Source organism: Bos javanicus, chromosome 22 (assembly GCF_032452875.1).
Source record: "Bos javanicus breed banteng chromosome 22, ARS-OSU_banteng_1.0, whole genome shotgun sequence".
NCBI lineage: Eukaryota > Metazoa > Chordata > Mammalia > Artiodactyla > Bovidae > Bos > Bos javanicus.
This window is the reverse complement of record NC_083889.1, coordinates 5,165,192-5,190,170: the sequence shown is the minus strand read 5'-3', so window position 1 is coordinate 5,190,170 and position 24,979 is coordinate 5,165,192. Positions and strand designations below refer to the sequence as shown.

Below are 24,979 nucleotides of genomic sequence, written 5' to 3'. Positions count from 1 at the left end.
CTGGAACCAAGACAAATGGACAGTAGATGTAGGAAAACTGGCAAACGGGTGATGTCAGTCCACAAAGTCCACGCCAACATACTTGCCAGAGCATGCCTCAAGCTTTTCTGGTAGTCAGCACTGTAGGGAGAAATACAGTAAAACATGATATCCACATCAGGGGCTGGCCCAAAGCCGTGTTTTGTAAATAAAGTTTTATTGGAACACAGCCGTGTCCAACTTGTTTACATACTGCCTGTGGCTGCAACAGAGACTCTCTGGCCTGTGAAGCCCCAAATAATCAGGAACTGGTCCTTTAGCAAAGAAGTTTGCTGATCCCTGCTCTATCTGAAGCTCTCTATGCTTCAAGCTGTCCTGAAGATCAGAAGCAAATATACCCTCAAGAAGGGAATAATCTTTCCAAGGCAGAGAGCTGAGAGAAATTTCTGCCGGCTTCCTCAGCAAGGTGACAATGCAGAGAATAGTTTCCTCAACAGCGTTCTTGACAGATTTCCTCTGATTCCCAGGGCTGCTGCTGATGATGGACAATACCTATACACGTATTGAAGGAATTTTCTGGAAGGAGAACGCAACACGACGTTGGTACAAAGCGCCTCACTCCTCTGGCTAAATCCAAAGACAAGATCCAAATGGATCAAAGGAAACAGCAGTGACTCTTTACAGCCAGAACGTATGGCATACTTGCTCTCTGCCAGGCCTTATTCTACGTTCCACACATGAATAAACACGTTTATCCTCACAGAAATCCTATTCAAAGTGAGCACTGTTTTCTATCCCCATGTTTCGGAGGGGAAAACTGCAACTGTTTCATCCAAGGACAAACCACTTATAAATGGCTTAGCTGGGATCTGAACCGAGAAATCTCACTGGGGAGACCACGATCGTCTCAAAAGATGAGCATCCCACTAGTCATCATTTGTAAAAATCAGTCCTCTCACAAGCCCATGAACGATACAGCGTCTGGTTGAGCTGCCTGCCTCGGACTGGCTGAATGGGAAGTCTGGATGCAGTTCAGTGACCAGGTGTGTATCCACAGCCTTGCAGGGGGTGAGGCAGTTGTTAACAAGCAACCCCCCAAACATGGGAGGTTGATGGTATTCCCTCAAAAACAGACCAAATTATCCAACTCTCCCACAGACAAAAGGTGGAGACCCACCTGTGAAATCTTGGGAAATTTACATCACTCTCTAAAAACCCATTTCTTTGTGGGTAAAATGAAAAGTTTAGACGAGCTAACTGCATGGGCTTCATTTCAGCATAAAAAAAGTTATGACCCTAAAAAGGACTGAGATGACAAATGCTGGCAAGAACGTGAGGAGAAGGGAACCCCCTGCACTGTTGATGGGAATGTAAACTGGTGCAGTCACTGTGGAGAACAGTACGGAGGTTCCTCAAAACAAGAAAAACAGAATTTCCATTTGATCCAGCAATTCCACTCCTGGGTATTTATCCAAAGGAATAGAAACAGGATCTCAATGAGATACCTGTACTCCCATATTCACTGCAGCATCATTAATAATCAGCAAGACATGGAAGCAACCCACGTGTCCGTTAAGGGATGCATGAATAAAGATGTGGTGTGTATATACAATGGAGTAGTATTCAGCCACGAAAAAGACGGGAATCCTGCCGTTTGTAACATTACAGACAGACTTTGAGGACATTATGCGAAATGAAATAAGCCAGACAAAAAAAAAAAAAAAAGAAATAAGCCAGACAGAAAGAAAAGTACCTCGTGGTGTAATTTACATGTGGAATCTTAAAAAAAAAAAAAAAAGCTAACTCATAAAAACAGAAAAATGGTTGTAAATTGCAGTGTTATAGTTAGTGCTTTTTAACCACGTTAGAAATAAATTTAGGTCCAATTGAATCCAAGAATACACACATTTAACATAAGCAAAATAAATGTGAAAACGTCAGCCAAAAAAAAAAAACAATGGTGGTTGCCATGGGCTGGAGGATGGGGGAATAGGGAGAGGTTGTTAAAAGGGTACAAACTGTCAGCTCTAAGATGAGTGAGTACTGAGGATCTGGTGTAAAACATGGTGACTACAGGTGATAACATTATTGTACAACTGAAATTTACTAAGAGAGTAGAACTTAAATGATCTCATACACAAGACAAATATGTGAGGTGATGGATATGTGAATTGCCTAGGTGGAGGGGTGGGGAGTGGAAATCCTTTCACAAAGTATATGTGTATCAAGTCACCGTGATGTACACTTTAAATACGTACAACTTTATTTGGTAAATATACCTGAGTAAATTTGAAAAATTGGTACAGTATGATGTCAAAAAGGTTATGCCTGTAGGACACAAAGCAGTGTGCCTGAACGCAGTCAGCACAGGCAGACCGGCCACACCAGGCTCCTACCCTGAGAGAGGCCACTGCTACTGCTGCTCCAGGAATTTTCACAGCCTGGCTTCCGGGCATGCTGCACGCCAGTTAAGAAGGGGGTGGGCCTCAGGCCCTGAAACCAAACTTTTCAGAGTCCAGGCTTGAGGTTACTGCTAATGCCCTTTCCCGCATGGCCAAGGGGCCTTTCCATTTCCAGAAGTTCAGCTCTAAGTCAGGAGGAGAATGAGATGGCCAGGGATCCAGCCACAGGGGCTGGAAGTAGGGCAGAGGCACGCCTCCTTCAACCTGCCATGAGTTACCTTCTTACCCCCACAGATGAACATAATAGACACTTGAGGAGCAAAATGATGCAGGCGAACCCCTTTAATGCCTCTCTACTCCTTGTCCATTCTAAAGGAGATCGGCCCTGGGATTTCTTTGGAGGGAATGATGCTGAAGCTGAAACTCTAGTACTTTATCCACCTCATGTGAAGAGTTGACTCATTGGAAAAGACTCTGATGCTGGGAGGCATTGGAGGCAGGAGGAGAAGGGGATGACAGAGGATGAGATGGCTGGATGGCATCACTGACTCGATGGACGTGAGTCTGAGTGAACTCCGGGAGTTGGTGATGGACAGGGAGGCCTGGCGTGCTGCAGTCCATGGGGTCGCAAAGAGTCGGACACGACTGAGCAACTGAACTGAACTCCTTGTCCAGGGTTCCTCAGGCTACCCAACAGCTCCCTTGGAGATCCAGTTCAGAACAGCATCTTGTGAAATGCATCCTGAAGGCATTCCTACATATTTTCCTGCTTTAGGCAATAGTATGGTTACAATTCCACAGAAAAAGTAACGTGAACATTATCATAAAAACCAAAGAAATATTCCTGAAAAGGCACCTCACCTTCTCTACGTGGAGCTCCATGCTGGCACAAAGTCTGTGGAGTACACACAAACACACACACAAATGTCTTCACTATCACTATGGAAAAACACTTCCATTTCATTGGGGAATTCTGTCACACGAAAGGACTCAGTAAACCTTACTTAGCTCATTTCTAAATGACCAGGTTTAAGATCAACTGTATCCTTCTTGGGTTGACTGATTAGTTTGGCAATGTTACCAAAACGTCCATCAACACATGAATGGATAAAGAGGTGGTACACATATATAAATGAGTTTTACTCATCCATAAAAAATAATGAATAATACCATTTGCAGCACCCTGGATGCAGAGTTCCAAAGAATAGCAAGGAGAGATAAGAAAGCCTTCCTCAGTGATCAATGCAAAGAAACAGAGGAAACCAACAGAATGGGCAAGACTACAGATCTCTTCAAGAAAATTAGAGATACCAAGGGAACATTTCATGCAAAGATGGGCTCGAGAAAGGACAGAAATGGTATGGACCTAACAGAAGCAGAAGATATTAGAAGATATTAAGAAGAGGTAGCAAGAATACACAGAAGAACTGTATAAAAAAGATCTTCACGACCAAGATAATCACAATGGTTTGATCACTCACCTGGAGCCAGATATCCTGGAATGTGAAGTCAAGTGAGCCTTAGAAAGCATCACTATGAACAAAGCTAGTAGAGGTAATGGAATTCCAGTTGAGCTATTTCAAATCCTGGAAGATGATGCTGTGAAGGTGCTGCACTCAATACACCAGCAAATTTGGAAAACTCAGCAGTGGCCACAGGACTGGAAAAGGTCAGTTTTCATTCTAATCCCAAAGAAAGGCAATGCCAAAGAATGCACAAACTACCACACAATTGCACTCATCTCACACGCTAGTAAAGTAATACTCAAAATTCTCCAAGCCAGGCTTCAGCAATATGTGAACCATGAACTTCCATATCTTCAAGCTGGTTTTAGAAATGGCAGAGGAACCAGAGATCAGATTGACAACATCCGCTGGATCATGGAAAAAGGAAGAGAGCTCCAGAAAAATATCTATTTCTGTTTTATTGACTATGCCTAAGCCTTTGACTGTGTGGATCACAATAAACTGTGGAAAATTCTTCAAGAGATGGGAATACTAGATCACTTGACTTGCCTCTTGAGAAACCTATATACAGGTCAGGAAGCAACAGTTAGAACTGGACATGGAACAACAGACTGGTTCCAAATAGGAAAAGGAGTACGTCAAGGCTGTATATTGTCACCCTGTTTATTTAACTTATATGCAGAGTACATCATGAGAAATGCTGGGCTGGAAGAAGCACAAACTGGAATCAAGATTGCCCGGAGAAATATCAATAACCTCAAATATGCAGATGACACCACCCTTATGGCAGAAAGTGAGGAGGAATTAAAAAGCCTCTTGATGAAAGTGAAAGAGGAGAGTGAAAAAGTTGGCTTAAAGTTCAACATTCAGAAAACTAAGATCATAGCATCTGGTCCCATCACTTCATGGGAAATAGATGGGGAAACAGTGGAAACAGTGTCAGACTTTATTTTTCTGGGCTCGAAAATCACTGCAGATGGTGACTGCAGCCATGAAATTAAAAGACACTTACTCCTTGGAAGGAAAGTTATGACCTACCTAGATAGCATATTGAAAAGCAGAGACATTATTACTTTGCCAACAAAGGTCCGTCTAGTCAAGGCTATGGTTTTTCCAGTGGTCATGCATGGATGTGAGAGTTGGACTGTGAAGAAAGCTGAGCACTGAAGAATTGATGCTTTTGAACTGTGGTGTTGGAAAAGACTCTTGAGAGTCCCTTGGACAGCAAGGAGATCCAACCAGTCCATCCTAAAAGAGATTAGTCCTGGGTGTTCATTGGAAGGACTGATGCTGAAGCTGAAACTCCAATACTTTGGCCACCTGATGCAAAGAGTTGACTCATTGGAAAAGACTCTGATGCTGGGAGGGATTGGGGCAGGAGGAGAAGGGGACGACAGAGTATGAGATGGCTGGATGGCATCACCAACTCGATGGACGTGAGTTTCAGTGAACTCTGGGATTTGGTGATGGACAGGGAGGCCTGGCCTGCTGCGATTCATGGGGTTGCAAAGAGTCGGACACGACTGAGTGACTGAACTAAACTGAACTGGATGGACCTAGAGATGGTCGTGCTAAGTCAGAAAGAGAAAGACAATACTGTATGAGATCACATATATGTGGAATCTAAAATAGGACACAAATGAAGCTATCTATGGAACAGAAACATGAACACAGGCAACAGATTGGTGGTTGTCAAGGGAGAAGGGGTTGGGAGAGTATCGACTGGGAGGTCGGGATTAACAGACGTATGCTTTTATATACAGAACGGATAAACAACAAGGTCCTACCGTAGAGCACAGAGAACTGTATTCAATCCCCCATGATCAGTCACAAAAGAATATATACAAAAGAATGTGTAGGGGGGGAGGGGGGGTGATTAACTGAGTCACTTTGCTATATAGCAGTAATTATTAATAACACATTGTAGGTCAATTATACTTCAATTTTTTAAGTTGTCATTGTTTAGTATAAAGAAGAGATAGTGGCAATAAGAGAAATTGATCCCAAAGTGTTCTAATACCTGATGTTGTAGGTGAGGAAAATATCTCACCATAGAGGAAAGACTTATTTTTAAGCATACTCCCTTGAGCATTTTAGAAGACTCTGAAATCACTCAGATATCTGAGTCATCAGCTGTGCTGGATTTCTTGAATTGTACAATGAGAAACTGCCTTTATGCTGATTATCTCACCTCACAAGGAAACAAACAGTCTGATAATGAATAAGAGGGAAAACATGAACGTGTGCCCATGATTATCACATGAGTTGAAATACACTGAAAACTGAAGTCATAAACACCTTAAGAGCTTACAGGAGTACACACACACACATATAAAATATATCCAATTTTCAAGCCATTTGTCAACTTTTGTCACCTTTGAAAGAAATAAATTCTTCCATTGTGGATAAGCCAGAATGCAAAAGGAGAGAAAAGTTTCACAGATGATAGTAAATATGAATGGATATTCCACTATTAGGGATTGATTCTTTTGGCTTAGCCTGGGCCTTCTTTTTAAAGGTGAAGTACTTGGGGAAGGTTAACAGGGTGAACCCGGTCACCAGGGTTGCCATGTTTTAGTGTGATTAAATCTAGTTGCAGCATGTCTCCTAACTTAAATTACATAAGGAAAAAACGAAATGGCATGGTTGGAGGAGGAACAAGTAGGAGAGGGGAGTGATTTTGAAAAGTGTTGTGCTAACGAAGTGCACATGCGAGCCTTGTACACTGAGAACTTCACTTGGACAGGAAGCTGAACAGGAAGGGAGGGAAACTGGCTAAAGGACACAGAGAAAGAGGGGCCTGCCCCGCCCACGGGCACCACAAAGCAGAGGCTCATTGTGCCCCGTAGCTGGCACACACATGGCAGAAGGGGTAGTGTGCCAGCCCAGCACCTGGGTTCCCAAAGGATTGTTTGTTGAATTGGACCTATGGAGGGCTAAAATAACTTTTCCTTATTCTGATTTACAATCCTAAAACCAAAAGAATATTAATTTCACTACTGCCTGGAAAAATTAAAAGACATAATCTCCAGTGTTGGAGAAAGTAGATGGAAATTCATATGCTTATGTATCTTTGAGGGAGGGGCATGAGAACAATTTAACAGAATTATCCAAATTTAAACTGTGCATATCTCTGATCCAGAAATTTCATTTCTAGAAGTCTCTCTTGCAGAAACATTAGCACAAATGTGTAAGATGTTTTTACTAAGATAGTCAGTGTACCACTAAGTGGAAAACTGGAGATATCTAAAACAATCTATCAACAAGGGAATGAATGGTTAAGTCACTTGTAGAAGATATGCCTATACAATTCTAGACAGCAATTAACAGGTTACAATACATCTATATATATTATCTTGTTTAGAAAAGGAATAAAAGTGGCTGAGTGAAAAAAAATTATCGCCAGGTAATATTTATAGTATGATTAACTATTTGCACTGAAAGATGGATGAGTGGGTACAATGAATGGATGGACAGATAGATGGACAGACAGATGGATGGGTGGGTGAATGTATGGACAGAATAACAGATGGATGGCCAGACAGATGGACGGATGAATAGACGGATGGATGAATAGACAGATGGACACATGGATGGACAGACGGATGGACAGATGGGACAGTGGACAGACAGACGGATGGGCAGATGGAGGGAGGGAAGGTAAGTAGGAACGACAGAGGGAGAGAATAGGGAAAGAGGGGACGGAAGGAAGGCTAATATGGATGAAAGGCAGAGACAGGGGTGCATCCAACAGGCCATCGATACAGCTCATCTGCTGGGCTGGGCGGAAGGGAACAGGCGAAGGTCTTCCATTTTACAGTTGTTATATACTGTTGGATTGTCTGTATATTTGATAAGTGACATATACTAGCTTTGTCCTTAAAATCACTGAACATGTTTCTACACTGAAGGAAACGTGGGTGCCCTCCTTCCACACTGAGCCAGCTGCTGCACTTCCCCGGCGGGCACTGGCTGAGCTGGGCTCCGAGTGTGGGGTATCCTCACTGCCTCTGCACCGCAGTCCTCCTCAAAAGTGACAAAGGGTAAGTGCCCTTTAGACAAATCCACGGAGTGAGTGTGTGCACACGACCACTTGAGCTGACTCAAAGCACGGCTCTTCCCGAATCACACAGCTTCCGCTCACCGCTGGACCAGCCGTTCTCAAACTTGAGCGGCGTCAGAATCAGCCGGAAGGCTTGTTTAAACGCAGACTGCTGGATGTGCACCCAGAGTTTCCGGTTCCACGGCCAGGCTGGGGCCTGGAACCCACACTTCTTCACGTTCTCAGGTGATGCCACTGCTGCCTTTCCAGGCCCTGCGCCTGGAGAACCTCGGTGAAGAATCATAATGTGGCTCCCAGGAGCCAGACTGGATACAGACCAGAGCCGACCCTGTCACCCCTTAAGCCCCTCTTTCCAACAAGTAAGGGGGCCTGTGAGCCCGCTCGAAGCACCAGCCGTGGAAGGACGTACCTGCGCCCGCAGACTGTTGGGAGAGGAACACTCACCTTCGGAGAAGATGATGTGGTCATTGCACTCTTCGGAGCTGCAGGAGCACATGAAGAAAGTCTCTCCGGACCCCTTTCTTTCCTTCATGATACACTTTGAAGAAGCAGCATCATCCAGGACAAATCCATGGTAGGCAATCTTGGGGTCGTGGCAGACTGTCTCCAGCGTGATGTTCTCATCATTCTTCCTCCTGGGTGCAGAGAAGGCAGGTGAGTGTGACCCCAAGGAGGCGGTCTGGGCCGTGTCAACCTCAGGATGTCATCTCTAAGTGGCGCTGCCTCCCGTTACTTACAGTTCCATCTCTGACAGCTCGCCCAGCATCTCCCATGCCTTCCCACCCACTCCACTTTTCCCTTTGCTTATCTCAGAGCCCACTTAGGATCATAACATGAGGGTTGTCTCGGGGCCTAACTTGTTGGGAAAGTACACTCAAAGCCTTAATTCACTCATTCAATCATTAGAGGGAGAGTGTGGGGAAAAGGACATGGCTAGGTCCTGGGGGTGATTCTAAACCTTCCCTCCTGACTGCCCTGTGAGGCTCCCAACACATCCCTAATTTGCTGGACAGAATCTAGCTAAGTTATTCTCAGGGAGTGTGTCTGGCAAAGAGGCTGCGGTTCTGCTCTTTTTGTTTGCTGGGCCCAGGGCTCCATGAGTGAGGGCACATCCCAGCCAGCAGCTGGTGGGGCTGGAGACAGAAGAAACTTCTAGATGAAGAACTGCGGTTTCCTGCATGAAGAAAGGGACGTGAGGGAAAATACAGAGCAACGTGGGAAAGATCCACAAGGCGTCCTTCCGTGCCAACACCATAAACTGAGTGTCCCTGTGCACCGCACGCTTGGAGCCCAGCTCAGCAGAGAGCCGGGAGGCTCCCCCACCAAAGTTTGCCATTTGCAGCAATGTGGACGGATTTGGTGGAAATGATGCTAAATGAAATAAGACACAGAAAGACAAGTACTGTATGATATCGCTTATATGTGGAATCTAAGAAAACAGAACACAAGCAGATTCACAAAGAGAACAAATCAGTGAGGAGGTGGGGGGAGTGGGAGGCACAAACTTCTGGGTGTCAGGTACACTCAAGGATGGGAATATAGGAGTATTTTCTAATCATTGGAAATGGAGGGTAACCTTTAAAACCTGCATAAAAATTAAAAAATAATTTTGAAAAACACACTAGAAAAAAATCCTCTCCTTAACCCCCAAGTTACTGGGAGGTCTTGACGAAAACAGTGGCCGTGAAACAAGAGGCCCTCCTTACCCCATAGGTTGTGGGCTGTGGAGAGAGCTCAAGGGCTCTCGGGGGGAACACAGGTGGGTGAGCACACAGGTGTGTGCTTGTCTGTGTTGGGGGGGGTCCGTGTTTGATTTTGGTAACAAAATAAAGGCATGCCGAGTCCCCCAGGCTCCCAGGGAAGGGCATGGTATTGCTCCTCTGCAAAGCTTCCAGAGGCCCTGGGATGGGACAAGGAAGAAACTGGGAGCTCGAAGAAAAGCCGCTCCAGAGCCCTGGGCCGGTTCTCTCTGAGCCCTCGCCTTCCACCGCTGCTAACTGCAGAACTGGGACCGCAGGGAGGGGGCTCAACCCCAGTACCCGAGGCAAAACAGAAGCACAGTCACGGATGCAGAAAACACATGTGTGTTACCGGGGACTGCGTACACACGCTACTATACGTGACTGACACCAGCGAGGACCCGCTGAGTAGCACAGGGCCTCGACTCAGCGCTCTGTAATGACCTATACGGAGAAAGAATCTAAACGAGAGTGGGCATACATATATGGATATACGCAATCATGTATGGGCTTCCCTGTTAGCTCAGATGGTAAAGAAGCTGCCTGCAGTGCGGGAGGCCCAACTTCAGTCTCTGGGTCGAGAAGATCCCCTGGTGAAGGAAATGGCAGCCCACTCCAGTTTTCTTGCCTGCAAAACCCCATGGACAGAGGAGGCTGGCAGGCTACAGTCCATGGGGTCACAAAGGGTCAGAAGCTACTGAGAGACTTCACTTCCTTCACTACATATAGACATGCATAAAAAAAAAAAAAAACCTTGAGGCTCCGTAAGGTCCTTAAGGGCTTCCTCCACTCAGTGTTGTAACAGCGCCCCCCGGACAGACAGGGCCCACTGTGCAAAACATTTTGGATTCACTGAAGTACGGAAAGGAAAAATACAGGGAAATAAACACAGACTTCTTTGTCCTGCAACTGAAGAGACTGTCAATATCCATGACAAAAGAACCACAGTAATCAAATTAATATCGGTTCCAAAATATTTCTATCCTTGAAAAGGACTTAAGCATTTCACTTGGTGAGAGTGCACAACTGGCGTTAATTCAACAAATGAATGAATGAAAAGAAGACTGAAATGGATCACAGAGAGCAGTCTTCTATTCCCCCGCCGGCTGCTTCTAACATAGACTTGTGTCTGAGTGTGAGGGCCCGGGCACACAGACTCTGAGGCTGTTAGAGCTCTGTGCAGGTGCTTTGGGGAAATGTCCCTTCAGGGGGCAAATCTGCACAGAGTGGGCAAGGGGTTCTCGATGAGGCCTCAGCTGCCCTCTGGGCGCCTGGGGGTTGTGAGGGCCCATCGGAGCCGTCCCAAGTTGAGGCGATGTGGTCAAGCACTGGGGCCCCTGCACCAGCCAGTCCTAGGCGGCTGGTCCCTGGACGCAGAGCGACTCCAGCTTGGTAAGGGCAGGGTCGGGGCCCTCCCTGGAGGGCGGGGGCGGGTGGTGCACAGGAGAGCGCCCGCACTGGCACCGCCTCTCTTCACCTCTGGATGTGTCTTTCTGCAGACAGGCAGAAACAACATTCACTGTGCTTACTCTACATCTGAAACACGGAGGGGGCAGAGCGGCCCCCATGCTCCTATCTTCAGAGACAGCAAAGCATCAATGCCAGGAGCGCACGGTTCACATTCTACCCCCTGCACTTGGACTAGGGGTAGGGAAATGCCCCTGAATGAAAAAGTCTGCTTTTGGTGCAGAAGTTAAGTTCTCATCCCCAGTGGCTACGTAAGCAAAGGTGAGCAGAGAACAGACACGGAGGAGGAGCCTGGGGTCACCCGGTCGGGATCTGAAGCTTTCTGCCCTGAACCTGACCAGTGGTCACTCCCCCACTCTTGACCTTGGTCTGATGCTTCCAGAGAAGGGCACCTGCTCCACTGGCAGGAAACCACGACTGAGAGAACACCTCAGCTGACCTTGAGCTCAGGTGTGTCTGTCCACCCCCTTCGAAAAGCTGTGCGTCTCTCCAGCCTTGTAGGCTTCTGCACAACCATTTATTTACTGCATTTCCCACTCTAGAGCCCTTCCGCTCCCTCCGCAGAGCCCACGTCCTCTTTACTGGACTAACCTGGCTCCCTGCCCCTGCCAGCCCTCGGCTGGCATGCTTCTGGACCTCCCATCACACGTGTCCCTCTCCTCGAACACCACCTCTGTCAAAACCCTTTTGCAAAAGCAGGGCTCAGAGCTGGACACAATGCAGCTGGCAGGTAATGGCGAGCCACCATGACAGGTCTTGGCTGTGAACATTCCTTTAGCTCTTAAGAACCTGATTCATGCCCCGGTAGGTAAGGAAATGTGCCAGGCTCTCAGATCTATTGTCCAGGCTGAGGGCACATGGTCTGGAGAAAGTCTTTGGAGACTCCTGCTCAAAGGAGCAGGCAAAGATAACCAGGTGGATATTCTCATTTGCTAACAGCCAGGAGATACAGAGCTTACTTTAAAAAACAATAGCTGATACATTGAAACCATCCATATAAGTCTTCAAAATGTTACGTTTCATCAACAAATGTATACTTTTTTTAATATAAAGTGAGGACTCTCTTAATTATCACTGTTTTTTTAATCTCTGGCTCATACCTCTAATTCATAATATGTGTTAATAACTATGTGCTAATCAAATGATTCCCTCTGTGTGTGTGTTTGTGTGCGTACGTAGCAAAAATGAGAGGATGAGGGAGGGAAGAAGAAAGAGAAAGAAAGGGAAAGGGAGGGAGGAGAGAATCTGCTCCCAGAGAAAGACGAGGAGTCTGGCCAGTGGTGGTGTGCTGCGGTGGCCAGGCTTCTGACTAAGGAACGGGTTATGTTCTGACGCCCTGAGTCGCTGCTCCATCTCTGACAAGTGTGTCCCTCTTGCAGCAGCCCAGCATCCATCTCTGTGAGAGAGGGAGGAGTCCACCTCAGAACAGAGCTCTGGGCATCACTGCAGGGTCCCCAGGGGGGGTCACTTAAGTGGCTGGCAAGCAGCAAATCCCTCTCCTTGACGCAAGGAAGGGGTGTGTGTGTATTTGAAAGTGTACAGAGTATCTCGAGAAATTACACTGCGTAACTGAGAGAGAGGGTCTGAAGTGGGGGAAACGGGACAGATGTGGAAGAGACGAGACACGTGACTCCACATCCCACGAACATCCCACGAAGGTGCACGAACGCGCACTGCTTGTAAGGGGCGGAGGGAGCAGCATTGAGAGGCACCCTCACCAGACAGCCACGCAGACCTCCTCCGGCTTCTCGCAGATGGCCGTGATGCTGCAGTTGCTCCAGCAGGACTTCTGGTTGTCACAGGTGGACGACCGCACGTCGCAGAACTTACACAGCTGCGACAGCTTGATGGCGCCGTTGTGGTCAGTGACCATCATATCGCTGTTAACTGCAAAGAGAAGAGAGACGCACCACACGGTGAGCCAACGCAGCCCACTACCAACGGATTCCCTATACGACGCAATGCCAGATGAACCCGGGGCCACTAAGAATGAACGTGGAGAGAGGCTGCCAACACCTCCGCAAGGCTGTGATGGAAGCCAGCAAGGGGTGGGGTCGGCTGGGGGAGGCCTGGCAACTTCTTGCCTCTGTCAGCGACCATCGTAAGGCACTCCTTCCACCAAAACCTCCGCGCTCAATCTAGAGACAGACGGCAGGTCGGCCTACCACGTGGTACTGGGTGCTGCGGCACGTGCTCTTAAAGGAAGTGATAGTTTAGCTGGTGGGTGGAGATGAAAACAGACCAGGGCAGGGCAGTTCAAAAGCGAGGCAGGCACAGAGGGCGCGGGAGCCTGACAAGAGGGCGGCGGGCAGACTGGGGCCACGCAGAGCACAGCTGCTGCATCTGCAAAGAGGGTCAGCCGGCTCAGAGCAGACCCTGGGGAAGAGGGCAGACTTGGCCGCTGCCTTCCTGACCTACACTCACCAGAGCATCAGGGTGATGCTCTTCTTGGCAAAAGCCTGGCTCTGACTTCTCCCTATTGCCCTGAGCCAACTCAGCTGATAAAAGTGTGTCTCCCAGACAAACACACACACATACACACACACAACACACACGTGAGTGCCAGTGAGCTCCAGCTCCAGGCTCTGCTGCCTGCCCCCTCTCCGCCCTCTGGCCTCCCAGCACCACTGGCTGCCCGCTCTCTTCACTCACTCCCCTCGAGGACACCAGGGCCTCTCCAGGGGGAAGCCAGGCTCCCGCCTGCCTCAGGTCCTGCCCTTCCTCTGGCCTTCACCTGCCCTCTTGCACCTTCCTGGCCTCTGTTAAACGTCACCGCGTGGTCCTAAGGCAATCAACATAGGGCTTCGTCTGATCTTCTGCACATTCCCCACCACCCAGTGGCTTCCAATCCACACCAAACGCAAGCTCCAAGCGGCCTTCTCTGCCTGTTTCCACGCTGCCTCTCCAGGGCCAAGAAGAGGGGCTATCGCTCAGATGCCACCCAAAACGTGTACTGCTCAATGGTGACCAGCTAATCCACGAAGGAGCAAACACAGAGGTGCACATCTGGCTCTGCACCAGGCAGGGAGGGACACAGCGCTCTCCACTCACCCCGGGCAGAGTGCGCGAGCAAACATGAGACTCCTTCACGTCCACCAGTGACACGCTGAAGGCAAACTGTCCCTGCAGCACACGTCACACTGAGGGGCGCTGACAAGGCATGACACCCTCGCCCCTCTTCTTCCTCTGTGAGGTCCTCTGCCAGTGGCAGTGCTGGCAACTGAAAGTGTGAGCCGGGAGATGGAGCCCAGGGTATCCTCAACAAACGTGAACTCAAAGCCCCTTCTTGCTAGACGAGAAAAGACAGGGCACCCGGGCGCAGGGTCACAGGACCAGACCCGCCCTCAGGAGGTGGGACGGTGCTTCCCAGGCCTGAGCAAGCCCTCATGGTCCGCCCCTGCATTAAGGATGCTCTGGCCTGAGGCCAGGTGCACAGCTTCAGGGCCCTCCCCCACCGCTCCCTGCCCATGAATTCTAGTCTGCCATTGACATTTTGCCACGCAGCCTTCTGTCGCTTGGGCAAAGCACCTGTTTCCTGGGTCTCTAAAAATAAAAACTTACATAAATTTAAGATTTGCTTTCTTGTGGTACAATAAATATAGAAGCAAAAAAAAAAAAAACCCATTCATCCCTCTCAGGCCTCAAGTCCATTTCAGGAAATGTATTTTGAGGTAACAAACTATTTTGAAATTCTCAATGTCTCCCGGACCAAGAGCTCTAACTAAACTTAGCTAAAAATACAGGCTGCAATGTTCTCTGAATCTTGCGTTCCATTTGAGACTAAGACAACAGGGAAAAAAAATACATAATATATATATGTATTTTTTTTTCCCCTACAATGGTTAGATTTGGATCCATTTGTGAAACAGCTAAATTAACCCTTCGGGCTTCCCTAAAAGACATGGGCAAGGAAAAAAAAAAAAAGCCAGGCTGTCTTCTGTTTATTTGATTTTTTTTTTTTAATAGAGTAGCTTCAGACAAACATCTATTTGCTGGTTAGAAAGCTTTGTTGCTTTTAAATATAACATCAAGCCTCCAGGACTTGGAATTCAGCCTTCCAGCATTTTAGGATTTTAGCCTCCATTAGTGGTTATCAACTTTGGGGCCCGTGCTGAAATCCATCCATCATTTAGGGTGCTTAACAAATTCATGGAGTACTCCGCAACCCCGCAGACATGCTGATTTAATTATTCTGGAGGGTGCCCTGGGCACCAGGACTTTTAGAAGCTGCCCAGACAATTCTCACACGCAGCCAAGGCTGAGACACTGACATAATGACATAACAGGTACATAACAAAGCGGCACAGACATACCCTCCCCATCCACAGCACACACACATAACGCCTGTGACAGCGGAGGGGAGCCTCTCAGCAGAGCCGGAGGAAAACACGCACCAAAGCCACGAGATCCGCACTCCGACACACTGCTGATGCAAAGGAGTCCTTCCTGCGCCGGCAAATCCTTTTCTAGCAAAAAGCTAAGAAATGGGACAAAACGACAGTGAGAAGTGATGGGAGAGCAAGACAGTCAGATGTGACTGCTGGTGAAAGCGGCGGCAGCAGCCACAGACGTGTGGACAAGCAGAAGTGCTTTAGATCTGATGCCTGCAGAACAGTCCACAGGGAAGAGACAAAAAAGTGTCATCCCGAAAACAGAAAGAAGAGGAGAAGAAGAAAGAAGGGCCAGCAGGCTGCAGGGTTAGGGGGCCGGGTCTCGGGGAGCTGCCTAGCCTGGCTGCCCGGTGGGGAGGCCAAACGTGAGAATTCGCACCGGTGAACTCTGGGGAGAGGCGAAAGGCCCATTTGACCCCCGCTTGGAGGCACGGCCCATGGAGGGAGGCAGCTTGTGTGCACCCCACCTGTTTGTCAAGGTGTTCAGTTATCACAGAGCCTCCTAAGTACCCGCAAGGAGGCCCCATTTCCCCCTTTGTGACAGTAAAAGCTACCACTGCTGAGGTGAATGGACTTTCTAGCTTGGCAGCTTTTTCTCTTTTTCAGTTTGAAAGCCTTGACACAGGGCATAGTCTTTGCCATGCCCCCAGCCCTACCAGCCACTCCCTACTAGCTGACCAGGAGGCTCCTGACCTGGAGCATTCTGCCAGCAAGGAACTTCCAACCTCTGCTCAAAGCCAGCACTGTCCTCTGTGAACAGGAGCCCTGGTGGGGCAGAGAGGTAAGTGCAGGGACACAGCGCTCTTCACACCTTTGTTGGGGGCCACCTAATAGTGATAAAAGATTTCTGCTCTCACTCTGGAGTGAGGGGGTAGAGAGAAATGCATACAAACTTTGGTTCATCGCTTCACTATTCCCTGAAGGGCCGTAGTCCCAGGTGAAGAAACCTAGGCCCACTCCAGAGTCGTCACAGGTCACCGAGAACCTGCTGGACAGTTCAAGGCTAATTAGAATGGGAGGCAAGAGCGGCTGGGGGAAGGAGCGGGGGCAGGGGGACATGGTCATTCACTCCACATACGACTGCCTCTGTGCATTCCAGTCCGTGGGAAAAGAATGGCAACCCACTCCAGTACTCTTGCCTGGAGAGCCCCAAGCAGAGGAGCCTGGTGGGCTACAGTCCATGGGGTCGCAAAGAGCCAGACACACTGAGCCAGCATGCAGCATTCTCCAGAATGAGAAGATCTCTCACCTAGAAAGCCACCCAGCAAAGGAAGTGAGCGAAGGCGGCCTCCCTTCAGCACATGACGGTCACATGGACTTCTTTTCACATAGACCCATGATTCATGGCAAGACCTTCAGTCTCGATCACATCGCCTTCCTCATTTTAGAGCACGTTTTCCCCAAACTTGCTGCCTAGAGACCTTGCTGCCAGGTCTTAAGAATATGAATAAAGTAAATGCTTAGCTGTGTCTATTTCTAGAACAGTACTGGAGAAGGAAATGGCAACCCACTCCAGTGTTCTTGCCTGGAGAATCCCAGGGACGGGGGAGCCTTGTGGGCTGCCATCTCTGGGGTCTCACAGAGTTGGACACGACTGAAGTGACTGAGCAGCAGCACTGTTGTCTTTGAAGGTCAAAGATGAGCAGCCTAATAAGGGTTAGATTATTCCATAAAAATATTAAGGATTTTGCATACAAACTGTGACTGCATACCTTTTGGAATGGTGTCTACCGTTAGCTGAACTATTAGGTAAAGTCTCAAAATTCCAGAAATAATCCCAAACATTTGGGCAGAAATGCATTTGGGTAGCTTTGAATTCCTGCATCTATCTACTGTCATTTTACAGCATGTTTTGAGGGCACTTAGAAATTCATTTATTCTACAAACACCTGTGTATGTCTTGCTTTGTGCTATAAATTTCATAGCAAGGATTATTAAAACTGATATAACCAAGTGCAGCATCTCAAAGAATAATCCAAGGCAACTGGCGAACAGAACCACTATGACTCACAGCAGTGCTCCTCTGACACTAATAAGCACACAAATCCCCTGGGGACATGCTAAACCCACCCGGGTGTGTTTTCTATGTGTACTGGTTCATGCAATGGCGGGGATAGCCAGTCTGGAATTTCTAGCAGGCCGGCAAGCTGGAAACTCGGGCAGGAACCAGTGTTGCAGTTTTCAGGCAGAATTCCTTCTCCAGGAAACCTCAGTTCTTGCTTGTATGTAAGGCCACCCAACTGACTGGAGGATGCCCAGTCACGTGACTGAGGGTAATCTACTTCTCGGAAGGTCAGCTGATTGTAGCCATCAATCCTCTACCTTCACAGCAAGCCCCAGGCTCCCGTTTGATTAGAGACCCAGCACTGGAGCCCCGCCAAGCACTCACAGGTTCCGCCCCTCCTCTCAGGTAGGCACTGACCCCATGCTCAGCTGACGCTGAAGCTGCCCGGTCACTCTTCGGGCCGAATTGTGGAGAACCCAGCTTGTGGCTGGCCATGAGTCCCCTGTCTCCACTCATTCAGATCTAGCAAAATTGAATACCAATTCCTCACCATTTTTCCAGCCACGCTCTCCTATGACAGTTCTTCCCATCTGCTCTTCTCTTGAGCCTGCCCCCATAAACAATCGTGGGCCCAGAGGCTCTGATCACCATATGGTCCCGGAATGGAAAGACTTGTTCTCGGCAAGAAGGTTTTCAATTGCAGTTGGCGTTTCAGAGTCAGACACAGAGGCTACCATCTGGCAGCCAGCCACCATGGTCTGCGATGCAGGCAACAGACATCCAGGGCCCCTGAGACCAGTGGGACCAGTCTAGGGGCCTGTCACACGCGTTCTCTAGCCCAGAACGAAGCACCGAACAACCGCACAGGACCCTTCATATTCATAATGAAAAGAGAGACATTCCCCAGTGAGTCAAAGCCTTTGGCCAATTGCTATAATAAGTAAATAAATATACCAAAAAGATACCTCATAATTAAGCCAGAGATAGTTGAGAAAGATTTTCCTTCTCTGAACATCTGCTGCATACTCGGAACTTCTAACACAAGGCAATACCTTCTTTATTAGTTTTAAAATTGTATTTTAACCCTCATCCCTTAAGTAATGATAAGTATATTGAAAGCGGGAGAGGAGGGGCTTTTCTCCAACGACAGTCCCCCAAGGTCTCTGGGCACCAGGAGCTGTTCTGGAAAAACCACCACAGAGGTAACTGGGAGGCCAGAGTCTTCACAGAAAAGACTCAGAGACACTAGCCTGAAGGCATCCATGTTTCTCACGTAAATATTTTTTGCAATGATAATACTCCTTAAGGACCCTCCAAGCATGACCTAATCCATACTCTAAAATCTATTTGAAGAGGCAAGGAGATCATTCCTAGCAGTCAAAAGCCTAGTAAGAAAAGACACCTATTTTTCCACATTGAAACTGCTGACTACATGGTCAACAACCAGGGATTCATCAGGTCTCTGAAATCCTCTCCACACAGAAAGAGACTTAAACGTTAGGTGGGTCCCTGCCCTCCTGTGGCTTACGTACTAGATAGAAAGGCAAAGCTATCAGATGCAACCAACTTGCTTTCCGTGCAAGCATGAGGTCAGAAAAGGACAAAAAGCTGATACAGGGGTAGCCAGATTCATGGAGGAGCTTATTCTTAAAGGATGGGTGGTTTTCAGAGGCGTGAGAGGACAGAAAGGCACTCTGACTGGGAGCAGAGCGTAGACCACGAGGGGCTGAGCAGAGTGCGGAATCCAGACAATCTATGGGCAGGATCTCTGGAGACAGAGAATTATTCAACAACAATCGTTGTTTTGACAGATGGAGAGAAGGAGAGCCACAGGGATGTCCGAGGTTTACACAGCTCATAGCATGGCTTGACCAAAACTAGATTTACAAAAGACAAGGAGAGTGAGGAGGCATAAAAAATGTCCCAGCAGAAGCACAACAGGCAACAACAGAATCTGATTTTGTCTACCTAATCTATTATGAGACTACAGGAAAGGACTATTCCATTCTCATTAGAAGGACTGTTGCTGAAGCTGAAGCTTTAATACTCTGGCCACATGACGTGAAGTGCCAACTCATTGGAAAACACTCTGATGCTGGGAAAGACTGAAAGCATAAGGAGAAGGGGGGCGACAGAGGGTGAGATGGCTAAACAGCATCCCTGGCTCAATGCACGTGAGTCTGAGCAAACTCTGGGAAACACTGAAGGACAGGGAAGCCTGGCGCACTGCAGTCCATGGGGTCGCAAAGAGTCGGACATGTCTGAGCGACTGAACAACAGCAACACTCTGAGTGAACTGAAGAAACTCAAGCCTGGTTTAAAAACTTAAAAATCAGGAGCTGGTGAATAAACCCCTGAATCTGGACAGTTGCAGGCCCTCTGCCCTCCTAATACAACTCCAGTCTAATGCCACTGTTACGGAGCTAACTCTGAAGCCCTGGAAGGTGGTAGGGGGTGTGTGTGTGTGTGTGTGTTTCTCTGAAGCCCTGGAAGGTGGTAGGGGGTGTGTGTGTGTGTGTGTGTGTGTGTGTGTGTTTATGTCTGTAATAATTCTCCACCCTCTGACTTGTTCAACCGAGGGAACTTAGCTTTAAGGATTTCTTTTCTTTTTTTTTTAGCCTTTTTGGCTCATGAGTTTAACACTTCACTATGGATCTATGGATGGCTTTAAGCCATATAAACATAAATTTGTATTCCCCAAACAAGCAAATTAAGGAATTACGGGATCTTTCAAAGGGATTAATTCCATAGAGTACTTTAAATTGAAAACTTGATTGTGCCTTTGAACTAGGATTTTTAAATTTTGATTTGCAAGGAACTATTAAAGGAGTTATATACATATAAAACTAATAATATATGTTTAAGACAAGCTAGAGCTGAATAGAGTGGCAAACGTAAAACAACCTAGTAGGGATTTCACCTGCTTCTTCCCTGTTTTATACTCCCCAGCCCCAAGAACTCCAAATAACTCCCAAGCAGGCAGGCTCTGTTTTCTGCTTATCCCTGAATTTCTTGGATCACTGAGGAATGGAGTACAGTTTGAGTTCTCAAACAAGCTGCTGAATTCGCTTTTTTTTTCTGATATATGTCCCAGAATCAGGTCACATATCAGGTGATAAAACGCAAACATTTAAAATGACTCTTGCAGATGGAAATATCTGTCTTGTAGCCAGAGGCAGTATTTCAAAATACAGGCACTTCTGCCTGTTCAGAGAGCTGCACCACTTTTAGGTCTCCCAACTTTAACAGAGATCTCATGGATAAAACACTCTTCTGAGAAGGCTGGGCAGAGGTGAGCAGTCTGCAACAAAAACCACCGTCCAAACTTGCCAACTTTAGTTCATCACTGAGAAAGCTGATTTTTAACAGCGCGTTTATCTGTAGCGCATAAATCCTAACTGTAGAATTTTTGAAACAAGCCAAAACCCAAGAGCATGCCGGCACTGGGGCTGAGGAAAAGAGGGAACGAGCTGACGAGCAGGAGCCCACATCAGTGCACATGGGGTCGTTCACCGAGGGAAGAGCAGGCTGTGGCGCCACTTCACAGACCAGCAACGTCGTAACCATCCTGCTAGGAAGGCCATTAGAGTCGGCCCGTTACAGAAAGTAATAGTAACGGAGAAAACAGTTCTCTTCTCCTTCAGGTGATATGACTTGACGACGGGCTGTAGCAACAAGGAAAATAACACAGAGATTATTGAAAATAAAAGGTGATTAACTCTCTTAGTGACAGTCAAAACAACATGGTAAATAGTCTGATGGAGGCAAGATAATGAGCACGGGATTTATGGAGTGTTATCACATTCCAATTCAGCTAAAATCATTTATTACTTAGCAGAAAAATTAGCCAACATAAACAAACATGCATTATTTATCTGCCCTGGAAGAGCCTTCATATTAACCTTTTATGGAAAGGTTGGACAGAATACAGCACGGTTCTTTCTGCAAGATGTTTATGATCTGACAGGAAATTAAAAACATGCACAAAATGATTTTTGCCAAAAGAACTTTCAAATAGTCTACCCAAAGATATGCTTTTCCATTAAGTTACTTATTTATGAATTAAACAATACTTTAACTCAAAATGCTGAGGCAACTGAAAGCAAAATGCCAGAACTAATACAAAATCCCGGTAGGAAAGGATTTTTTAAAAGGTAGCAACTATCTGACCATCAGAAAAATAGGTATTTGGGTTAAGCTGTTTGCTTCAACTAAGCAAGGAATTTGGTCTGAGTATCAATTTCCTGTGAGATCCGGCTTTTCATTCCTAAATTTCTGTGGCCGTTTTTCCCTAACTCTCTTTCAAAATGTGCTTCAGTGTCCTGGTGTGCGCCCAGTGCTGGAAAGGACTTTCAATTACAGTTTTATGACGTATGTGAAAATATCAGTCAAAGCAGATAATTCCCATATTTGTGATCTGGAAAAGGGCCGGAAATGCTACTACACTCAGGAGAGATACTCCTTTAGATGGTGAGTCTGGTTCGAGAGGCTGGGTTTCTGGCAACGAGGGAGCCTTGGGCTGGCCCAGGCTAGGAGATGCCGCAGCCGAGATCACCACGTCGGACGGGAGGTGGGGATGGCAACCAGATATGGCTTAAGTTCTGTTTCAGATGTGAACCAAGTCTGAAAATGAGGAGATGTTACATGAAAAGCTGGATTTCTAACTGAATTTAAGAAAATAAAAAGAAGGGGCAACAATGGACCACCTCCCCTCACATAACCGCGATCTGGAGGGGAGGGTGGGCACCCTCGAGGTGGTGCAGAGCACCTGTGCCTGCGCCTCCTCCCAGCTGCTGCTCCGCGGCTCCGGCCTCCCTGCCCCACCCTGCAGCCATCTAAATGTTTTCCATTAGTGAGTGTTTATCGTGTCCATTCAATTCTCTCTTCCATTACTAGAGGTTTCACAGGAATGTAAAAATTTGTGATGAACTCTCTACTATGGATATTTTCCAATATGCATTTGCTTCTCTGCTCTGGCTACTCACATTTCAGTTCAAGGAGAAGGGACATTTTCTGCTTCAGAAATCAGATCTATGCGAACTGATCTATAATAATACTATTATTTCTATTATCACCATTTACTGGATGCAAGCCAAATGCATAGTCCAGTGTTAAGCGCTGTGATGATTAGTTCATTTACTCATCACAAATGCCATGGAATTTTCTCATCATCATTTTATAGATGGGGAAATTAAGGGTCGAAGAGGTGAATAACTTACGGAAGGTCAATGAGAGACAGTCAAAGAGAGACAAAGCCACAGGTCATATGTAAGCCCTCATCTTTCTTGCTTTGAACAATAAAACAGAGATTCCTGCTACAGAGGTCTAAGAGCAGAGGCGTACGCTCATTCCAGCCGAAGGCAAAGACCCTGAATGCGGCCAGCTGGAGCTGAGGGGAGCAGGTAGAGGGTGGGGGAGCAGTAAGCTTCTTAGAAGGCAGCTTTGGTTCTCTGCAATTACCTTGCTTATAATAAGGGCAGGCTGGTAAAGTCCAAGACTTTTCAAGACAAAAACGTGAGTGTGAGTTCAGGTTTGGGGGTCAGCCACTTAACTTCTTAGAACCTCCATTTCTTGATCTATGAAATGGTACTTTTTAGGGTCAAGATGGAAAGAAAACAGGCTTGACATACATGTAAAAGCCATCTAGACAGAAGAAGTGCCATACAAGCACTCTCTGGGGAGAAGAGGAACAGAGTAGGCAATGTTCTCTCTCCGTTACGAAAATTACAGGAAAGGCATGCCAGCGACAAAGATAACGAAGAGTCTGGTAAGTCTATTCCCAGTTATCAACTGGATGCAGCAGCCTGATGACTTCCAAGAAATCTTTCAGGACATCTGAGTGAACAGACAAAACGAAATATCATAACTTTTGTTACTGTGATGCTCCCAAAGCTTTCAGAGATAGAATGGAAACAATCATTGTTACCAAAAGGTTTCCAAGAGTGCTTAGGGTCTTTTAACAATCCTTCTAGAAACAAAAAATGTGGTTTTAAAATACTGTCTACAACCAGCTTAGATCTGGCAAATAGGTAGTAAGCTGAAGGTCAAGTTTTCCAATCCTCTGCTGACCTTTGCAAAACATTCAACAAGCCAGAGCTGGTCTGCTTTGGCTTTGAGTCACCTAGTGTGTTATCTGGCAACGTGCTGATAAAATTAGTGAATTTCAACATTCAGAGATGGGGAGGCAAGGAGGCACTTTAAGATTCTGGAATTCTAACATGCTGAAATACGGTTATGGCTGGCTTTCCTTCTTAAGCAAAAGACCCGGGACACTTAGGTTCACAGCGGACAGAAAAGTGGAGAACACAGACAACAAGTTGACTAGATTTTTAAGCGTCTAGCTAAGAGGGGCTCCATGCCACTCAGATATATGGAAAACACTATTTCTTAACCTCTTTTCCTTGAGTCCATTTCATCATGTAAAAATTCACGAGGGGCTACTGCTCCCCGAATCACACTGGAGAACCGGCCAGGCAAGGAGTGGAGCAGGCTCTAGAAGACCACGGCAGGGCTCCAGGCTCCCAACCAGTCTACACAGCTCATCCTCGGACCAGTCAAATACTGTGCTGAGCACAACGATGTCTCAAGTCCTTTTCATTTTGGAAAACATTCACAGTTCCACCCCCAAAGTCATGAAAGCTGAATAATTCAAACATGTCCCAGCATTGACCTGGCAGCCCTACTTAAATGCCATGAGATGTCATGTTTCCATTCACGAGAGAAACGGCTTCAGGACTCTCGCTTCGCTGTGTATTCTCTGCAGATGGAGAAACCCACCATGGGCCACTTCTCAGCACACTGCTGAAGGACCCGCATCCCCCCTTCATGCGCACAGACACACACCTGATCAGGGCAGCTGACCCGGGCTTCTAAGAGCAAAACCAGAGTGTCAGCCGCACATCACGAGAGTGGAAAGAAGGAAAATGCTGTCAGGGGACAGAGGATCACTTTCCACTCAGCCCGTAGAGAGGCCTTTCCACCAACTATGGGGGATGAGGAGGAAGTTCCAATTTAGAACAGAGACTTTTACTGCTAACAGTTTACTCAGATCCATTTCCCCAGCTCAGCTTGAATGATAACTGATAACAACAGGAATGGTTACACTTGACCCTTTTGCTTGCTCACTGCCTTGCTTATGTGTGACATGTAGTTATGAAAGACTGATGTTCTCACTTTACAGATGAGGGAAGTGTTTAAGTACCTAGCTGAGGCTGGTAGGCAGAGGCTGGCAACTTCATGAAGCCAGGAATGTCACCTGTCTTGTTCCAGGACAGACAGCCTCAGCCCAGGTGGGCCATATATCAGGGGCTCCATAAGTCTTGGCTGAGTTAAAGGCCAAAATTCAAAATCAAGCTCCTACTACTATGCCATCTGTTTAAGGTTGATTCTCTCCAAAATGCAAATTAAGGAAAAGAAAATACAGTCAATTTTAAGGAAATGAAAGTAAAGAGCACTCTGAGTCTCAGT

At 47.0% G+C, this 24,979-nt stretch overlaps 1 protein-coding gene across 2 annotated transcripts in view; it reads right to left on the bottom strand.

Moving 5' to 3' along the window:
• TGFBR2 (transforming growth factor beta receptor 2) overlaps positions 1–24,979 on the bottom strand; it is a 92,441-nt gene that overhangs the window by 41,575 nt on the left and 25,887 nt on the right. For both annotated transcript variants that reach the window (XM_061395725.1, XM_061395726.1), the window contains 2 exons: positions 12,835–13,003; positions 8,355–8,545 (listed from right to left, as the gene is read on the bottom strand). In XM_061395725.1, coding sequence (XP_061251709.1) covers positions 8,355–8,545; positions 12,835–13,003 — 360 coding nt within the window. The remainder of the gene's footprint in view (positions 1–8,354; positions 8,546–12,834; positions 13,004–24,979) is intronic.